This window comes from Carassius gibelio, chromosome A8 (genome assembly GCF_023724105.1).
Source record: "Carassius gibelio isolate Cgi1373 ecotype wild population from Czech Republic chromosome A8, carGib1.2-hapl.c, whole genome shotgun sequence".
Taxonomy (NCBI): Eukaryota; Metazoa; Chordata; class Actinopteri; order Cypriniformes; family Cyprinidae; genus Carassius; species Carassius gibelio.
In genome coordinates, this window is record NC_068378.1 from 1,977,932 (window position 1) to 1,996,499 (window position 18,568).

The 18,568-nt window shown below is 39.0% G+C and overlaps 1 protein-coding gene across 3 annotated transcripts in view; it reads right to left on the minus strand.

Moving 5' to 3' along the window:
• The window catches only part of LOC128019169 (protein bassoon-like), a 59,968-nt gene extending 53,201 nt beyond the window's left edge, over positions 1-6,767 (minus strand). For all 3 annotated transcript variants that reach the window (XM_052605225.1, XM_052605224.1, XM_052605222.1), the window contains exon 1: positions 6,479-6,767. In XM_052605225.1, the coding sequence (XP_052461185.1) occupies positions 6,479-6,636 (158 nt within the window). In that variant the 5' untranslated portion in view covers positions 6,637-6,767. The remainder of the gene's footprint in view (positions 1-6,478) is intronic.
• Between the last annotated feature and the right edge of the window lie 11,801 nt (positions 6,768-18,568).

Sequence of the window (18,568 nt, forward strand, 5' to 3'; positions counted from 1 at the left end):
TGATGTAAATACATTTTAGAATAGTTTATTGTGAATGCATATTATATTTAAAGTTTTTTTTATATTTTATTGTTTATTTATATTAAAGTTGGTTTATTCATTCTTTATACTATAAATACATAAAACATTTCCCTGTTTGTGCATCAATGTCTGTAATGCTGAAGATGGTAATAATCCGCAGCATGGGTTAGCAGGAGCTTCAGGACCCCCAAGATAGACAATAGCACCCCCACAGCTTTTTTTCCTAGAATCAATATATATATATATATTCAGCTCATATTCTCCAAAATGGCGCTGCAGTGATGCGGAGAGACACAGTGGAGACAAATTCTTTAATAAAGTTGTTATTTTTGTTTTATTTGCGTACAAGAAGTATTCTCATGGCTTCGTAATGTTACGGTTGAACCAATCGGTATGGTGCGGCTATTACGGCTTTGAAACAACATGGTGAGTGATTAATGACAAAATTAATGACGAATATTCCTTTAAGTAGCTACTCATTGAGTTTGTGGTTTCAGACGCAGCCATTGCTTTAACAGTGTCAGTCATGGTGCCATTTACACCATCTGATGGTGATTTCATAAATTACTAACACCATTATTTTTGTAATTGTACATTTGTTCTATGCAATTTAAGAAAACAGAAAACATACTCTATAAATAATACAGTATTGTTCTGTATAATAAATTAGATTACTGTAATGCATACATGATGATATAATACATAAAATAACAGCCAAATTGTACATTTTACAGGTATTGTTATTTTATTGATACTGTAAATGTAAAAAAAAAATTAATGTAAAACATAAATATATATTTTTACATACAATTTATAATGACTGGGAGGGGGGTGTTTATTTTCTGTATATTTTTTACAGTGCATTTTTTTAAATATATTTATAAATCTTTATATATGTATATATAAAGGCCAATAAATATATTTGCTAAAATATGTTTCAAAATATATTTACATAAATATATACTTTTATAATAATTTTGGCAAATTTTATTTTCTAAAATATATTTTAAATATATAAATATTTATTTTTAAAAGCATTAAAATATATATATATATATATATATATATATATATATATATATATATATATATATATATATATATATATATATATATTGTCTTCTATATATTTCAGGCCAATACAATGTATTGTATTTAATTAAGGTTCCAATGCAACTTATATTTAACATATATTTCAAATATAGTTTGGGCACAAAAAATAAATAATGTTAATTAATGAATTAATTAATATATATATTGCCATATGGGTGGGAAGGACACATAGCGCTCAAGCCTTTGAATAACTTTGTTATTCTCTAGTTCAGATCATTTGAAACATACACAAAATCTTAAAACTTCCAAGCATTAAAATGATAATATAGCTCTGGTTTGTCCCCAATTAGAGACCATGGTAATTTTAGCAACATTAGCCATGCACTGTACTGATAAGCACATTCACAGACTCAACTGCAGACATGCACAAAGTATAAAGTGCAATATATCTTCTGGATATGAAGCTGGCTTATGGACAGTTGATATTGATTTGTATTAAGTATAACTTTAAAGTAAATCCTGCCTAATATTGACCCCTTTTTACAAAGCCATCTGATGTAAAATGGTTATCATAACATAAGTATTTGCCTATTTTTTTCCCCACCATATTCCCTTCAAATATAACTCCCTGGAGTAAATGAACATTCTTATATTAATTCTTACACACAACAACAGAACGTTTTGATTGTTTTGATTGTTGACCATTTAAATGAGACATTGTTTTGTTTCCATTAGTTGTTCAAGTGAGTATATTAACATAGCAGGCCATGTACAGCTCATTCAGGGGAGGATCTAAGGCTGCGCTCCATTTGTATTCAGAAGTCAGAAATTACAAGTTCCCAATAGGAACTTCAGGAAACTCAGATGAACTGTACCATGAATTCAGAATCCAACATGGCTGCTCAGTGCATCAACAGAAGTAGTAATATTGTTTGTTTTTCTAAACTCAGTGGTTCACAGTAATATACAACCTCTATTTATGGAGATGAAATATTGGCCTTATCGGTGCAAAACACCCAGCTCTGAAATATGACTTATGAGGTAAATAAAATGCAGTGTTAGCTAATAAAATAAGGCAAATTCTGTAACCAGTTATTGTTGGAGCCATCGGGATTGCAGACACAAACAATTTTGCGTTTTTGCTGATTTAATTTAGCAAAATTATTGCAGTCTTATTGTAAAATGTTATATAATGTAGTTGTAATGCTTTCAAATTATATCTCATGTGAGTGTATCTTACTAAGGGAAAAAATACCATTCAGTTAAATGAATAATAAAATGCAGCAAAGCTTTAGGAAGCGGTGCCTTCAGTTGTAGAGTACTTTAGATGGAAATATTCATGAAAGAGCAGTTTACTTGTTCTCTAGCTTGTCTTCTACTGTAGCCTACTGTCATAACTTGAAACTGTGTACTGTTAAATCGCTTGTGTTGCTCCTGATTTGTGAGTTGTTTTGGATAAAAGCGTCTGTGAAATGACTAAATGTGAATGTCTGCTGGGTCCAGCCTTTAGTCTTGCCCAAACACCAGCTGCTTATTACGCTTGGCTTTCCTCTCACACAGCTTGAGCTGCCACCTCTGTACACATGCACTTAATGAGACTACAGTCTCCAGTATCTGGAGAACATCATCTGTAGTTTCTCAACCAGCAACTCTAACGCTGGTGTACAGTCTTACTCGCATAAAATGGAGTCTGCTGTCTATGTGCTAAACCCTTACTTTAGGTTATAACACAGCTCCAAGTTTCTCTTTTAGAAGACCTGCTCCGACCAAGACTCAAATCTTGGCATGCCATGTTTGAATGCATGTGAATGATGCTGAGGGGGTTTCGGGGCACAATGATGTTCTCCTATCAGTGGTTATGAATATTACACGCCATACACGATATAAAGCCTTCGCCCTTATTATTTGATAGAATAACAGATAATTTTATCCAGCAATCATAGTACAGTAAGCGTATACATCAAACAAAGTATTGAGGGCGTTTCGCTCCTGGTCCTGGTGAGTCTTGTTTAGATCATCAGTTCATTAGGAGAAAGCTCTGTTAACTGAACGGAGTGTGTCTGAGGTAGAGCTGTGGGCCTGAGGATTGGAGATCACGGCTGTACACGGTATGTGCAGTTGTGCTGCTTGTCAAGCTCGTTCATGAGAATCATGCCTGTTTATCATGCATGACTGCTGAAGGCATTCACCACGAAAGACAAAATGAGTCCGGAAGGTATCCAACCATGTAATATGAAAATCAGAGACATTCATTTATCGAAGAAGATAGAAGAAACATTGTACACAGGACAAATGCACCTTGCACCTTGGGACCTTCCACTGTTCAAAACATACTGAAAAATCCTTGGTTGGAATCGCCATTGGCTGCTTCATTCTATTTTTCTGAATCTTACTGACAGTCTGAAATCCCTTCCCTTTCAAAGGTGAATTTGGTTTTGGGAAAAGCAATAAGCCACTAATAAACTTTGCACAAGACGTGAAGCATGGACGCATTGTCGTGAAGAAGCTGCCGATCAGCAGTTGTCCACAGAGTGAGCTGTTTCCATCGTATCGTATCTCTCATCTTGTGTTTTTCATATAACATGGATACATTCTGGACAGCACTTGCATATTTTTTGCAGCCTCAGCATGTCATTGAGCAATCAGGGATGCCTTTATATACTACCCATCAAATTATATTTATATTTTATTTTAGTTTCCTGTGACATGAATTTAGTTCAGCTGTGCTACACTCTATAACAGAGTGAAAAAACTATAAAATCACAATAAAGCAAGCTCTACAATCTTAAAATATTTGTAATTTAGCATAGCATACACTATAGCAGAAGCTATTATAGCATTCAATATTAATTAGAAAACGCACCAGATTCTCAAAGGAGCAGAAAGGGAGCTATGGTTTTGTGACAAAATGAGCTTCATATGTCACAGTCGATATACCAGTCCATCTGATCAATGAGATTTTAGTTACACATCTATAAAAAAATTGTTAGACTCTTTATTTTCAATTTCCTTCACTATAATACACACACACACACACACACAACACTTGCATGCAGTGGCAATAGGGAGAAGAATGGGAACCCGGAAAAGGCAGATTCAAAGTTATGTTTGTCACGCCAAAATCTAATTCGGGCGTCTTTACTCTCCATAATACTGGGCAATGGTGGGCAGAGTTAGTGTACAGTAATTAGCCTCCGCCATCAAGGTGGGCTCTTTGCACTTAGTGTGAAGACACTCTGATGCAGTATTTATCCAGTAAACGCCTCAGATGCAGGACACTGTCACTCGCTAGCACAGGCAGCCCACAGTGTGTGTTACCATGACAACTGCTTGCATTTCACACTCGAAAGGTAAGGTATCTTTACACAGATCTATCATGTAAAGTAAAAGTCTTTTAAACAGAGGCTCATATACAGCTTTAGATTTTATAAGTTGCAGTGAAAGGATCACACACATATGCATTACAGTATTACTGCGTGACATTCAGATGAATCTGGCAGTAGCTAACATACTGCACTTAGGATACTCAGTTAATTAAATAGGAATTTCTTCTCATTTATTCTGGAAAAAAAATTGCCTGTTTGACAGATTAAATATTTAATTAAATGAAGTTGAATAGCACTAGCATAACACATCTCAGTCGTATTTGCTTAAGAAAATGGTTTGTCAGTATCTCATAATCCATTATCTCCAGGGCCCTTTGCCATTCCATTGTCAGTTCCCGTCACCCCACAATTTGTCCACTTAAAATATTAAATGAGAAAGAGTGAGCGAATTCTTGGCATTCTCTAGTGTACACTGGTTAACACTCAGCATTGTGGTGAGTTATGGGTCTGAATGAGTGCACTCGGTAGTGTTCGCTAGGTTTCAGACCGCACTACAAAATGTCTGTCTCTTCAAGCAGTGCACTATGGGTATGACGGTGAATTTGACATAAACAGTGTACGTTCTAAAGGGTTCACTGGATCTCCACCAAATTTGGCTTGGATCATCATCGTACCATTTTGACTATAACAGATCTAACATTTAATTTGATGGAAAGACAACAGCAAGTCTCTGCAACTCACTGGTGTATTTACATGAAACTTCATATGTGCCATTGTAATAATCCTTGACAATACCATATTCAGTGACAGCATTTATCAAATGTTAAAAGCAATTGTATTACAATATAAATAAATGGCTTATAATAACGTAATTAAAATTGAATTAAAATGCCTAATGGACTGATTTTTTAATTGCTGATTACAGGAATACAACTGTCATAATTTAAATACAATACAAATATAGTTTATAAAAAAGATTACTTTATAATTTCGAATAAACGCAAGCCTTTAAACTAGTTTCAAGGTCCATCACCATAAAAACGGGAGCGAGCGGAATGAATGAAGCATGCGCGCGCGTGCGTGTGAAGGGATCGCTCGAGTGCGAAGGAAAATCAACACTTCTCCACGCCATCGACGACGGAATAAAAACACTGATGTTCCGTGTTAGTGAGTGATGCTGTGTCACAGTAATTTCCCATCCTATTCTTAGCATCTGACAACAGAGAGCAGATGTAAATATGAGTCACTCCTCCGTCGAGCTGCTGATGAACGGATGAATGAGCTGCTGTGCCTGTATTGCAGTGCCATCAATTCTTCATGTAAAAGCACTTACAGTTGTTACGACTCTTACCCTCTATCACATACCACACAGCCATTTGCAGAAAGGAAGCAATACTCGCTGTCTGTGATATCTGTGCATGAGTCACAACTCATTCAGAAATACTTCAGAAATAATCTTAAGAAATGAAATCGTGTGTTTTAAATCATTCAGGTGTAGCCTAAGTGAGGATAGATAACTGTTTAATTCTTCACTATATATTCAGATTTCTATAGCACACATGGCAAATCTCAAAGGGAGCGACGACTGATGATTTTACGAACAACCAACATCAAATATTACGCTGTGTTTGTAGTTCTTGGAGGAGAAAATATTCAAACGCACGTGAGCACTATTCATTCACACGATCATTTACAATTCTCTCTCTCTCTCTCTCTCTCTCTCTCTCTCTCTCTCTCTCTCTCAGCATCCTCTTGGTTTCTCAGTTTGTCATCTTGAGGCTCAGGTGTGTGCGATCTCTCTGATCTGACGACCTCAGCACATCAGAAACCCCGTCTTTAATTCCCAACCGCAGGGAACAGACTTGTGTTCGTGAGCAGAGATCGTAGCCTAGAAACAAGCATCCCAGCATCACCAAGCAATGAGCATCCTCTGTTCAGCTCACAATCAATCACACGGCTTCTCGCTGTCAAATCGTAGATCTTATTCGAGGAGGAAAACACATGCACACACGCAGACACGATGGGCGTTCATCTTATGCTGTAAAATAAGCTGGCAGAAAAGCGACCCTTAGCGTTACCTGCTCATCCCCGCGTTCGAGGGTTCGAGGGCTGCTCCAGCGCCGGCCGCTGCGCCATTGACGGGCTTCAGGAGCTGTCCAGAGCTCCGTGGTGCTGAAACCGACATCCCCACCATAGTGGCGCCTTCACCGCCCTCCAGGCTCGCCTCGTTACCCATGGTTGGATCTAGCGAGCAGGCCGATTATGATTTATAATTACAATAAATGCAGTGGACGCAATTATATAAAGATCCGCTCAGCGCCGATCTTCCTCCGCCATCATCACTCTCTCATTCTCTCTCTCTCTCTCTCTCTCCTGCGCATTCATTGCGCTCGAGTTCGGATGGGAGGGGAGGGGACACAGATTCAGCAACTACTGGACGCGCACATACACGCCTCTAATGTATCTAACCCATATATTTATATATATAGCCTACGCAACATTTACTTCCAACACTCGCTTGTGGTGACATGAGATAAATACCCTAAAGAGGGATTCGCGCTCATATTGTGTTAAAGATTCACATTGGTCGTGTTCTGCTTGAAAACTAGAGCAGAAAATCTCACATGTCCTATTAAGCTTTATACTGGGTGTATAACTGCTGGCAATCCAGCCAGAAACCTTTTAGTATTCCTTCTTCAGCACAGTCATTGTGGTTTACCGCGGTAACTCTTGACGAGAAACAGTAATGGATTTTTATTCTTTTTTTCTCAGTATAAAGCATCAGTTTTCAAACCCTGCACGTCAGTTACCATGTGAAGAGTGGGAGCCGACTGAATCCCAGGAAGCTTTCAGCACCATGGTGGTGTTGACTCACTATACATCTACCGAGCGCAATAACTCATTTTGTTCACCAAGTATATCACAAATGCACTTTAGAATGTAAGTGCAGCACACATAAATATTATAATATAATATAATATAATATAATATAATATAATATAATATAATATAATATAATATAATATAATAGTATAATATAATATAATACAACATAGAGTTTAAGAATTAAAAACATTGCTCTTCAATGGCCTTATAAATTGTCAGTGTTTATCCTCAATTGGCCACGAGAGGACATCCCATCCAAACATACAATAAAAATAAATAAATTCATAAAACGAATTAAAATTATTAAAATGTACATTTAATTTTTATTAAAAAAAAAAACATTGAAAATGTTTGTTAGTACAGTTAGGAAGTGGGGATTGTTCTTATCCTCCTGAAGCATTTGGGTAACTCTGGTTTAAAGGAGGAATTTATAATTCAGCTGCTGCTTGTGTTACTATCACACCAAACCATCATGTTACAGCTAGTCTGTCTTGATGGCAACATGCTTTGCCCAAAATCGTATTCTTGATTGATTTCTTAAAAAAAATAAATAAATAAAAAACTCTGTGTCACGATCAGGACACAGGAAAACACAGCGAGAGATATCGTACAAATCGTAATCAGTCCAGGCAGGGTCAAAACCAAAGTAGCAATCCAAACAATCATAAACAGACAAGAAAACACACGGCAGGAACAAGACTAGTATGGTCGTGAATACTACACAAGGACTCAGTGACACATACTAAGATAGACAGGGTATAAATACACAGGGAAATGACAAACGCTAACGGGGAATGGGAGGTGGACCGGCGGAGGATGAGGGGGAGGGACGGGGGCAAGGCTCATAGAGGGGAACAGGGACAGGAAGTGAACAAACAACCAAAAAAACAACAAGAACACAACAGGAGATCAGGGTGGGTCAGGGCGTTCAGGGACCCAGGACAGTGCCAATTGGGCAGGATTCCAGGGCAGAGCAGAAGACCATCACGTCCATGTGGTTGCGACGGAAGCCCCCCAGGGCAGAGCAGAAGACCACCACAACCATGTGGTCGGGACGGAAGCCCCCCCAGGGCAGAGCAGAAGACCACCACAACCGTGTGGTGGGGACGGAAGCCCCCCAGGGCAGAGCAGAAGACCACCACAACCATGTGGTCGGGACGGAAGCCCCCCCAGGGCAGAGCAGAAGACCACCACAACCGTGTGGTGGGGACGTAAGCCCCCCCAGGGCGGAGCAGAAGACCACCACAATCGTGTGGTCAGGACGGAAGCCCCCCAGGGCAGAGCAGAAGACCACCACAACCATGTGGTTGGGACGGAAGCCCCCCCAGGGCAGAGCAGAAGACCACCACAACCGTGTGGTGGGGACGTAAGCCCCCCCAGGGCGGAGCAGAAGACCACCACAATCGTGTGGTCAGGACGGAAGCCCCCCAGGGCAGAGCAGAAGACCACCACAACCATGTGGTTGGGATGGAAGCCCCCCAGGGCGGAGCAGAAGACCACCACGACCGTGTGAACAGGACGGAAGCCCCCAGGGCAGAGCAGAAGACCACCACAACCGTGTGGTCAGGACTGAAGCCCACCAGGGCGGCGCAGAAGACCACCATAGTTGGATCGGACTGACATGAGAGCAAGTCTGGTTGGGCAAGTCTGAAACAGAGAACATGAACAAGTTAAGGGTAGCCTCCGTGGCCATGACAGGATCAGTCGGGCGCTCAGAGAGTTGGACTGAGAAGTGACAAGGCTCTGGAAGTTCCGAAGAGGCGAGGAAAGACTCTGGTAGATCAGCCTGGCCGAGGAGAGGCTCTAGTAGTTGGAGAGGCTCTGGCAGTTCAGCAGTGGTGTGGAGAGACTCCGGTAGTTCAGCAGAGACGTGGGGAGGTTCTGGTAGTTCCACAGAGACGTGGAGAGACTCTGGTAATCCCATGGTGTTTAGACTGGATTCCAGAAGATCAATGCTGACTTGACTCAGCTCATGACGATCATTGGTGGCCTGACTCTGCTCATTAAGAACATGGGTGACTTGCATTTGTTCATGAAGATCATTGGTGACTTGCATTTGTTCATGAAGATCATTGGTGACTTGCATTTGTTCATGAAGATCATTGGTGACTTGCATTTGTTCATGAAAATCAATGGTGACTTGCCTTTGCCCATGAAGAACACTGGTGACTTGACCTTGCCCATGGAGATCGATGGTGACTTGACCTTATTCATGAATAATACTGGTGACTGGACTTTGCCCTTGAAGATCATTGGTGACTTGAATTTGTTCATGAAGATCAATGGTGGCTTGCCTTTGCCCATGAAGATAGCCGGTGACTTGACCTTGCTCATGAAGAATACTGGTGACTGGACTTTGCCCGTGAATTTCACCAGGGACTTGACTTGACTCCGGAGGGTCAACGGTGTCTAGCCCTGACTCTGGAGGGTCAACGGTGACTAGCCCTGACTCTGGAAGGTCAACGGTGACTAGCCCTGACTCTGGAAGGTCAACGGTGACTAGCCCTGACACTAGAAGGTCAACGGTGACTAGCCCTGACTCTGGAAGGTCAACGGTGACTAGCCCTGACTCTGGAAGGTCAACGGTGACTAGCCCTGACTCTGGAAGGTCAGCGATGACTGACCCTGCCTCTAGACGGTCCACGAGCACCTGACTCGACTCTAGAGGGTCCACGGGAACCTGACTCGACTCTGGAGGGTCCACAGGAGCCTGACTCGACTCTGGAGGGTCAACAGTAGCCTGACATTACTCTGGAGGGTCAACTGTGGCTGTCATTCTGTGCAGAGGCGCTGGACAAGCAGCCATCTTGTGCCATGACTCTGGACCGGTGGCCATCTTGTGCAGTGGCAATGGGCTGGCGGCCATCTTCTACTGTGGCGCTGGCTCAGCAGACGTGACGTGAACAGTCTCTGATGGCGGCTCTTATGCGTCCCACACGAGCCCCGGGTCGAAGGGGGGCCATGGTGGAGAGCGATGCTGAGCCTCCTCTCGACCACTCACTGCTCGGCGACCTCCCCTGGTCCCGCGAAGCACGCCAGGCGGGTTCCCTCAAACTGATTCCTTCTCTCCCGCTCTGTGGCTGGGGAAGAAACATCAACAGACATACCTCTGGATCTCGTGTGTGACGGAGTCCTTCTGTCACGACCAGGACACAGGAAAACACAGCGAGAGAAATCCAAATGCAGGTATGTAGTGATGTGACATTTGAACCCAGGCGTTGGAGCTTGTGTCGAGAAAAAAGGGGCGTGCCAGATGAAGCCGCGATTCGAGGCTTGTGTTGTTGACATGGAAATCACGTGACTGATGAGAAACGAGGCCTCGGTTTGTGTGGACGCGTCATCGGTTCGGTCTGAGTGTCGTTTGCGGATAAAGGGAGTTCGAAACTCACGCCACCTTGTGGGTGTTGTCTGGAGTAGATGAATCAGTTGTAGTAGAGTCAGCAAGTCAGAGTTAGAGTTAGATAATTGTGTCGTCATCGTTATTGTGTCCATATGTGTTAGGGCTGTATATTATTAGATTATATCAGGTTATATTAGTTATAGTATATTGTTATTATTAATTAAAGTAGTTATATTATAGTATTTTTATATTAATTAGATAAGATTTTTTGGATTGATTTGTTTTGTTTTTGGATTTAGACTGGACTGCTTTTTGATCTGGATTGTCCTTTTGGATTTGTTTGCTTTTTGTGACCTCTTCCTTCTTCCTTGTAATGGAGCCAGCAAGAAAGAGGAAATCCTTATCTGTCTGGGAGTTTTTTGAAATGGTTGGTCACAATAAAGTATGTGTATTATTATTATTATTGTTATTGTCTTGATCTAATAATAATACTCACTATAAGGCTGTATTATATTTCATGTCTATTTGTTTATGTTTCTAGGTGAAATGCCTAAAGGAGCTGACATACAACAATAACACCTCCTCCATGCTCAGGCATCATCGAGCACTGCACGAGCATGCACAGACTACTAACAATCTTTATCAATCAAATCAATATTTATCCAAAGTGAATCTCACAAGATCTGAGGATCCACTAATATACTGGGCTCAACATAAACATCTGTATCCTCATTTATACCAGCTGACATTTTTTTGTTCCCCCATATCCTCTGTTCCATGCGAAAGGATCTTTCCAAGGCTGGAGAGGTTCTGTCCAAAAGTAGGAATCGTCTAAGGCCCAACACACTTGAACAAAATATGTTCCTCAATAAAAAGAATGTGTGATCCTTCCTTCACCCACCCAGTGTTGCAGTTTGTTCCTCTGAATCCATAGTCCCATAAGCACAACACTGCACTAAAACTAGTAACAGTTTACTGCACAAAACAATTCTTAACCTTCCCCCCCCACACTTTTCTGTTGTAATTTGCGTTATTACACTCCCTCCACCATAAGAACGACATTCAACACAGTCTCACTTTTGTTGTTCCTACTGTCACTATCCAAACAATTTATGAATAATGAATGAACTGTGTGTGACAGTTGTCTCTGCACAAGTAAATTCAGACAGACAGAGAAACATATTTTATTTGATACCCAGGTAATGGACAAATGTCTGCTCAGGTCATTGATTCAGTATGTTTTTATTGGTCTGCTATTTCTTTGCACAGTAGCTAGGTGTCACTAGTGAGCAATAATGAATGAAGCTTTGAGTAATGAACCTTTTGGTGAAGCAATGGGCTGCGAGGTCTCAGTGGTTCAGGAAGCCTCATTTTGCCATCACTACAGGTTTTTCTTTATTTAGGGGTAATCCAAATCGTAATCAGTCCAGGCAGGGTCAAAACCAAAGTAGCAATCCAAACAATCATAAACAGACAAGAAAACACACGGCAGGAACAAGACTAGAATGGTCGTGAATACTACACAAGGACTCCGTGACACATGCTAAGACAGACAGGGTATAAATACACAGGGAAATGACAAACGCTAACGGGGAATGGGCTGAGTGCAATGATTAGTGATTAGTGACAGCTGAGTGCAATGAGCAGACAGAGATCCTGGGGAATGTGGTTCAGGAAGTGATAGACACCGTGGGGAAGGAGGACATCTAGTGGTTACCCAGGGAACACAAACCAGACACTGTGACACTGCTGATGCAATTACAACAATAATGTCTATTTGTATATTTACATGTAAATAATAAATAAATAAATATATTTACAGCAGTTAAGTAGATGCAAACAATCAGAAATCCGTGATAGGTGATCACCAGACCACTACAATTTAGCGTGCCTCCAACCCACCAGCTACCATTTCATCATATTACCTTTTAGCATCACACAGAGAATGAGCGCATACTTGAAACCAAAAGGTTATAAAAAGTCATGCACACACAAGATTGTAAATAAAATATATGACAAAATATACAGTTTGTAAATGTGCACTGGCTAAACAGAAGCCTAAACATCAATGGTAAGATATGAATCACTGACATTTCTAGGTCAACATTGCGCACAGAATTAGGTCACAGTTAAGGAAGAATGCTTTCCTCTTTAATACAGGAGCTCTTTCAAACATCACAGTCTACTCTAGCCATTCAGCATATATTACAGATAAATAAACTGGTTACTTACAGATTTCCTTTAATTAGATGTTTTCATCTCAGTATCAACCTCAGCTTCATACACTCAACCTAAAAATTCAGTTATCCCTTTCACAAGTTTGGGAACCCCTAGCATCATGTAATGTTTAATGCACTGTGTATATAACTAAGAATTTTAACTAAGAATTTTTTGGAACAGGGTTCCAAAACCTTTTTTCCAAGGTTGGGGTTTGTGAAAATTGACTTTGATTTCAAAAGAACATCTTATAACCTCCACATTTGTCCAAGTACTGATGGTTCTATTTTATTCTATTCAAATTCTGTATTTGAATTTTCGATTCTTGCTGGTATCCGACTAATAGTCGAATCATATGTTTGGGGGCAAAATTACACAGGGAAAGTTAACACAGGGAAAATGTGTAACAAATGCCTCGCAGATACAAACGGGGTAAATAATGTTTTGATTAAAAGATAGTTAACACTAAACGTCAGCAAAACCCTAACAATTCACAATTTTTACAATAGTGCTCTCATTATAAGGTTAGCCTATATGACAGTAGTTATTAATGTTCTGCATTTCTGTTTAGAGCTGATCGTGCTGAAGATGAAGAGTAGAGTGAGCATTTGATAGCAAGTTTTTAATCAATGGGATTAAACTCATAATTTCATGTAGAATAAGCTTTGTTATTTTTACAACATAATGTTAATATTAGGACTTATAGGCGATCTGCTCATCTGCCAATGAGGATGAAGAGCATGCAGATGAGCTTCCCTGAGACGGTTTCTGACAGTTTGTGCAGAAATTCTTTGGTTATCAAACCAATTGTTGCAGCAGCTGATATCAGATGATCTTGGAGGTGAAGATGCTGGATGTGGAGGTTCTGGGCTGGTGTGGTTATACATGGTCTGCAGTTGTGAGACTGGTTGGATGTACTGACAAATTCTCCGAAACCCCTTTGGAGACGACTTATGGTAGAGAAAAGAACATTGAATTCACAGGCAACATCTCTGGTGGAAATTCCTGCAGTCAGCATGCAAATAACATGCTTCCTCAAAACTTGTGACATCTGTGGCATTGAGCTGTGTGATAAAACTGCAGATTTTAGAGTGGCCTTTTATTGTGGCCAGCCTAAGGCTCACCTGTGCAATAATCATGCTCTCTAATCAGCATCTTCATATGACACAGGTAAGGTGGGTGGATTATCTCGCCAATGGAGAAGTGCTCACTAATACAGATTTAGACAGATTTGTGAACAATATTTGAGAGAAATAGGCCTTTTGTGTACATAGAAAAGGTCCTAGATCTTGGAGATTAGCTCAAGGAAAATGAGGGCAAAAACAAAAGTGTTGCTTTTATAATTTTGTTCAGTGTATACATATATTATATTCTAACCAACCTCTTACCCTAAACACAGCAACTGGCAACTGGTTTCATTATTTAGTTTTCTTAGGAACAAAAAAAACTTGCTTTTCAGTGCTATTATTTATTTAGTTATTTATTAGTGAATTATTGAGACAGCTGCTAGAAGTACGTAAAAAAAAAGCTAAAATAACTGCAAGCAGATAGCACTGGAAGATATTCAAATGGCCACACCTTATAAGGTGGAAAGATAATAATTAAAATAGTTTGAATCAAGTTTGCTCTGCTGAAATAGAATTTTGATTTTATGTAAAGCTGCTTTGAAACAATGTGTACTGAGAAGCGCAATCAATTTGACATTTTAATAAGCACCTCTTTTTCTAGAGCACCTCTTTTAATAGCCTATTCAGTCTAATCTAAAAGAGGTACTTCCAGAAGTCACAGATCCTATTCTGAATATTATTCATTTGTCATTGTCATAAGGATATTTCCCCAAAACCTTCAAACTGGCTGTTATTAAGCCTCTCTTTAAAAAACAAAACTTAACTCTGGATTATTATTTAATTACAGAACGATCTCAAAACTTCAGTAAGCACTATCCTCACAGCTTTGTTTCTCCTTAGAGAGACATTGTATCTGTGAGAATTTCCAGTCAGGAGTTACTGTATCATAGCACTGATACTACATTAATCAGAGTTACAAATGATCTGCTCTTATCATCTAATCATGGTTGTATCTCTCTGTTAGTGCTATTGGATCTTAGTGCTGCGTTCGACACTACTGACCACAACATTATTTTGAAAAGACTACAAAATAAGGGTGGCATTAGTGGAATAGCAAAGTCATGGTATTTATCTGACCATCATCAATTCATAGCAGTAAATATCATAGATATCATATCAATCACAAGTATAGTATGGAGTACCTCAAGGCTCGGTACTAGGACCATTGCTTTTCACGCTTTATATGTTACCCTTGGGAGATACCATCAGGAAACATGGTGTTAGCTTTCACTGTTATGCTGATGATTCTCAGCTCTATATTTCTTCACAGCCCACTGAAGCATACAAATTTTGAATGCATAGTTGATATAAAAACTGGATGACTAGTAATTTCCTGGTAATTTCTGATAAAACAGAGGTTTTAATTATTGGACCAAAAACCTAGGCATGTTATAACCTAGAATACTGTCTAATTCTTCATCATCAGTTAGGAACCTATGTGTGCTATTTGATAGCAATCTTTCCCTTCAAAACCATGTTTCTAGAATCTGTAAAACTGCATTTTTCCAACTCAAAAATATATCTAAATTATGGCCTATGCTCTCAATGTCAAATGCAGACAGGTTAATCCATGCATTTATGACTTCAAGGTTAGACTATTGTAATGCTTTATTGGGTGGTTGTTCTGCACGCTTAGTAAACAAACTACAGCTAGTCCAAAATGCAGCAGCTAGAGTTCTTACTAGAACCTGGAAGTATGACCATATTAGTTCTTTCAGCTTTGCTCCTGCTCACATCACTGAAACATCAATGAACTGACTTTAGCTGGGAAAATGACTCATTGTTAGTTGACAAACCAATTTCCTGTTTGACACTTTAAAGCTGCTTTGACTGCTTTAAATCAGTGTTGTATAAAGCGTTATACAAAAAAGGTGACTTGACTTGATTCCTTGTCATATATCAAGATAGTATTTGTTGGCAAAATTAAAGAGATAAGGACACCATTTTCTTTTTTCTTGGTTGTTTCAGTATATTTTATCAAAACTTTTAAACTGTTTTAAACTCAAAATTCAAATACTGCAAAATTCAGTATATATGATATGAAATGGCAAATGCACATCCATGTTTGAGTCCCTGGATTCCAGTTGTTTCTGCAAATTGCAACAATCTATGTCCATCTGTTTTCTTTAGTTTTCAGCAATCTGTAAAAAGATAGCTCCAATTTCTTGTTTATTTGTATAGTCAATCACCCAACAGCTCTAATCAATGTAAGTGTCATTCTTGTGTGAAAATGCCTTTCGCTTGGCTGATCACAGACTTGAGTACAGCAGCACAAGATTGCTTTGCACTTGACTGGACCAGCCATGTCCTGTGTGAACGGAGCAACATCAGCAATGTACCTACTCCATTTGCAAGGAGGGCATGAAACTCAATAAGGGGCCTCCTGACAGAATTGGCTCACAGAGCACTGGGTCAAAAGCCTGGTTTTGTGTGGTTCTGTTCCTTGGAATAAGTGGAATAAAATGCAAGATGCTAAAGAGAAACTTCTCAGCAAAAGACATGCTGTTAAAATAAGCTGCTGTCAAACATGAGCTTTGACATGTTTGACAGTACACAGACAGAAAAGAGGAGGAGCAGGGGACGGTGCAGAGGGCCTTCGAGAACCCACCTGAATGGGCCCTGAATCAGCATGTGGTATTACATAAGGCTGCTCAGCTTCTTTTTCCTGATTTGTGAATTCATCATTCAGCAGAGCCAATGAGAGAGCACAAATGCAGATCATATACATCCACAGTTGATGTGCTCAGAGATACACGCTGGATGTAAGAAGCAAAGCGAACAGACAGTCAGTGAACGAGGTTCAGCTGAGAAGTCTATCTGGCTCGTGAGCTCTAGCTCTGGTGACAGTCCAGTGGAAATATGGTAATAAAAACAAACAGAAGAGGAAAATAGAAAAATTGACATTTTTATCCAGCGGTCTGCCATGTTATTGTTAAACAGTCCTTAACAGGTATGTGACAAACATATCCTCTATGCAACAAAAACTCTTCAAATGCAATTAAACGAATCTTCTGAACAGAGAAAAATGCCACAGAGACAAACTACAGATTAAAGACCACATGACAAATAATTCTAGTTAAACATGTTGTGCGATTTATTTTGAACATAGAGGTGTTGCGTAACTCAAGTAGGTCCAGATGGATCTAGAAGGGTCTTTTATGGTTCTCATCATTTTGGTGAATTATTTCTGTGTTTTGAAAAAAAATTATCTTTATATAATGCAAGTGTATGGGACATGCATAAATGGCACTTCAAAAACTATACACCCAGAGAATATGACAGTAACTCATGCAACCCCTGTTAATGAACCACTGTCTTCTTAAGTGAAACGATATGTAAGAAAAATACAAATCCCAATATTTGTATCTTGACCATCATGTTCACTGTGTGGTTTCTGAAGTGCTCCTGTCCTCTTTCATTATATGGACTAAACATCTCTGCTTGTGTTCATGTGAAGAAAGAAAGTCATTGATAAATAATTATTTGTGACTAATTAGATTAATTAATGAGAAAAGCATTTATTAAAATTAATATATATATATATATATATATATATATATATATATATATATATATATATATATATATATATATATTCACCGACAGTCCCAATTCCCACTTAATGATTCATATAATGACATATTTAAACACAACTTATCCACCACCTGGTAAGAACATCACTAAACATGAATTATAACTAATTTAGCATATATTGTTTATTTAAACAATTTTGGGGAGATTTGTAACATTTCATAAAAAAATCCCACAAAAGTATTAATTGTATTTATATTCTCATCACTGATTTTATTTGCACTCAATTTTGTGCATTCAGCTAATATATTACATAGCTAATGGCTCTATCAAAACAGAACAAATAATGAATAAACTTTTTTGGACGGGAAATCAACTTTGCTACCTAAATATACTTCCTCAGATTTGATGGTGAACTTCTGAAGCCAGACACTTACCTGATGAAAGTCATAACTGAAGTAGAAATGTGTGTGTTTGATGCATTTTAAGTTCTCACGTCAGACACACGTTTGAGCTTCTGTTAACCATATTTAATGTGCATAAGATAAAATTAAAATATAATGTACTTTTCAAGATGAACTAAAATTGTAAGAAGTAAAAAGTGCAGTTGTTTCTTCAGAAATGTAATCAAGTAAAAGTACAAGTAGTCAGTTTAAATTATAGTTGAGTAAAGTACAAATCCCCCAGAATAATACTTAAGTACAGTAATCAAGTAAAATCTTGGCTTCATGGAATTTTAATGGCCCTGATATTTCTCAAACACAATGGTGGGTTTGCACCAGGATTTTGCTCCTGGTTTGGTTAAGGTATTTGTCTGACTAAAATTAGATTATGTACCTGATGTACATGGTTTCCACTACTTTCTGCTCTCAAGTTAAGTTATTGCAGCCATTTTCTCCTCCATCTTTTGCATCCCAGGAAAATAAGAGACTGCACAGGCTTTGTCCAGTGGCATATACAGTATTGTTCAAAATAATAGCAGTACAATGTGACTAACCAGAATAATCAAGGTTTTTAGTATATTTTTTATTGCTACGTGGCAAACAAGTTACCAGTAGGTTCAGTAG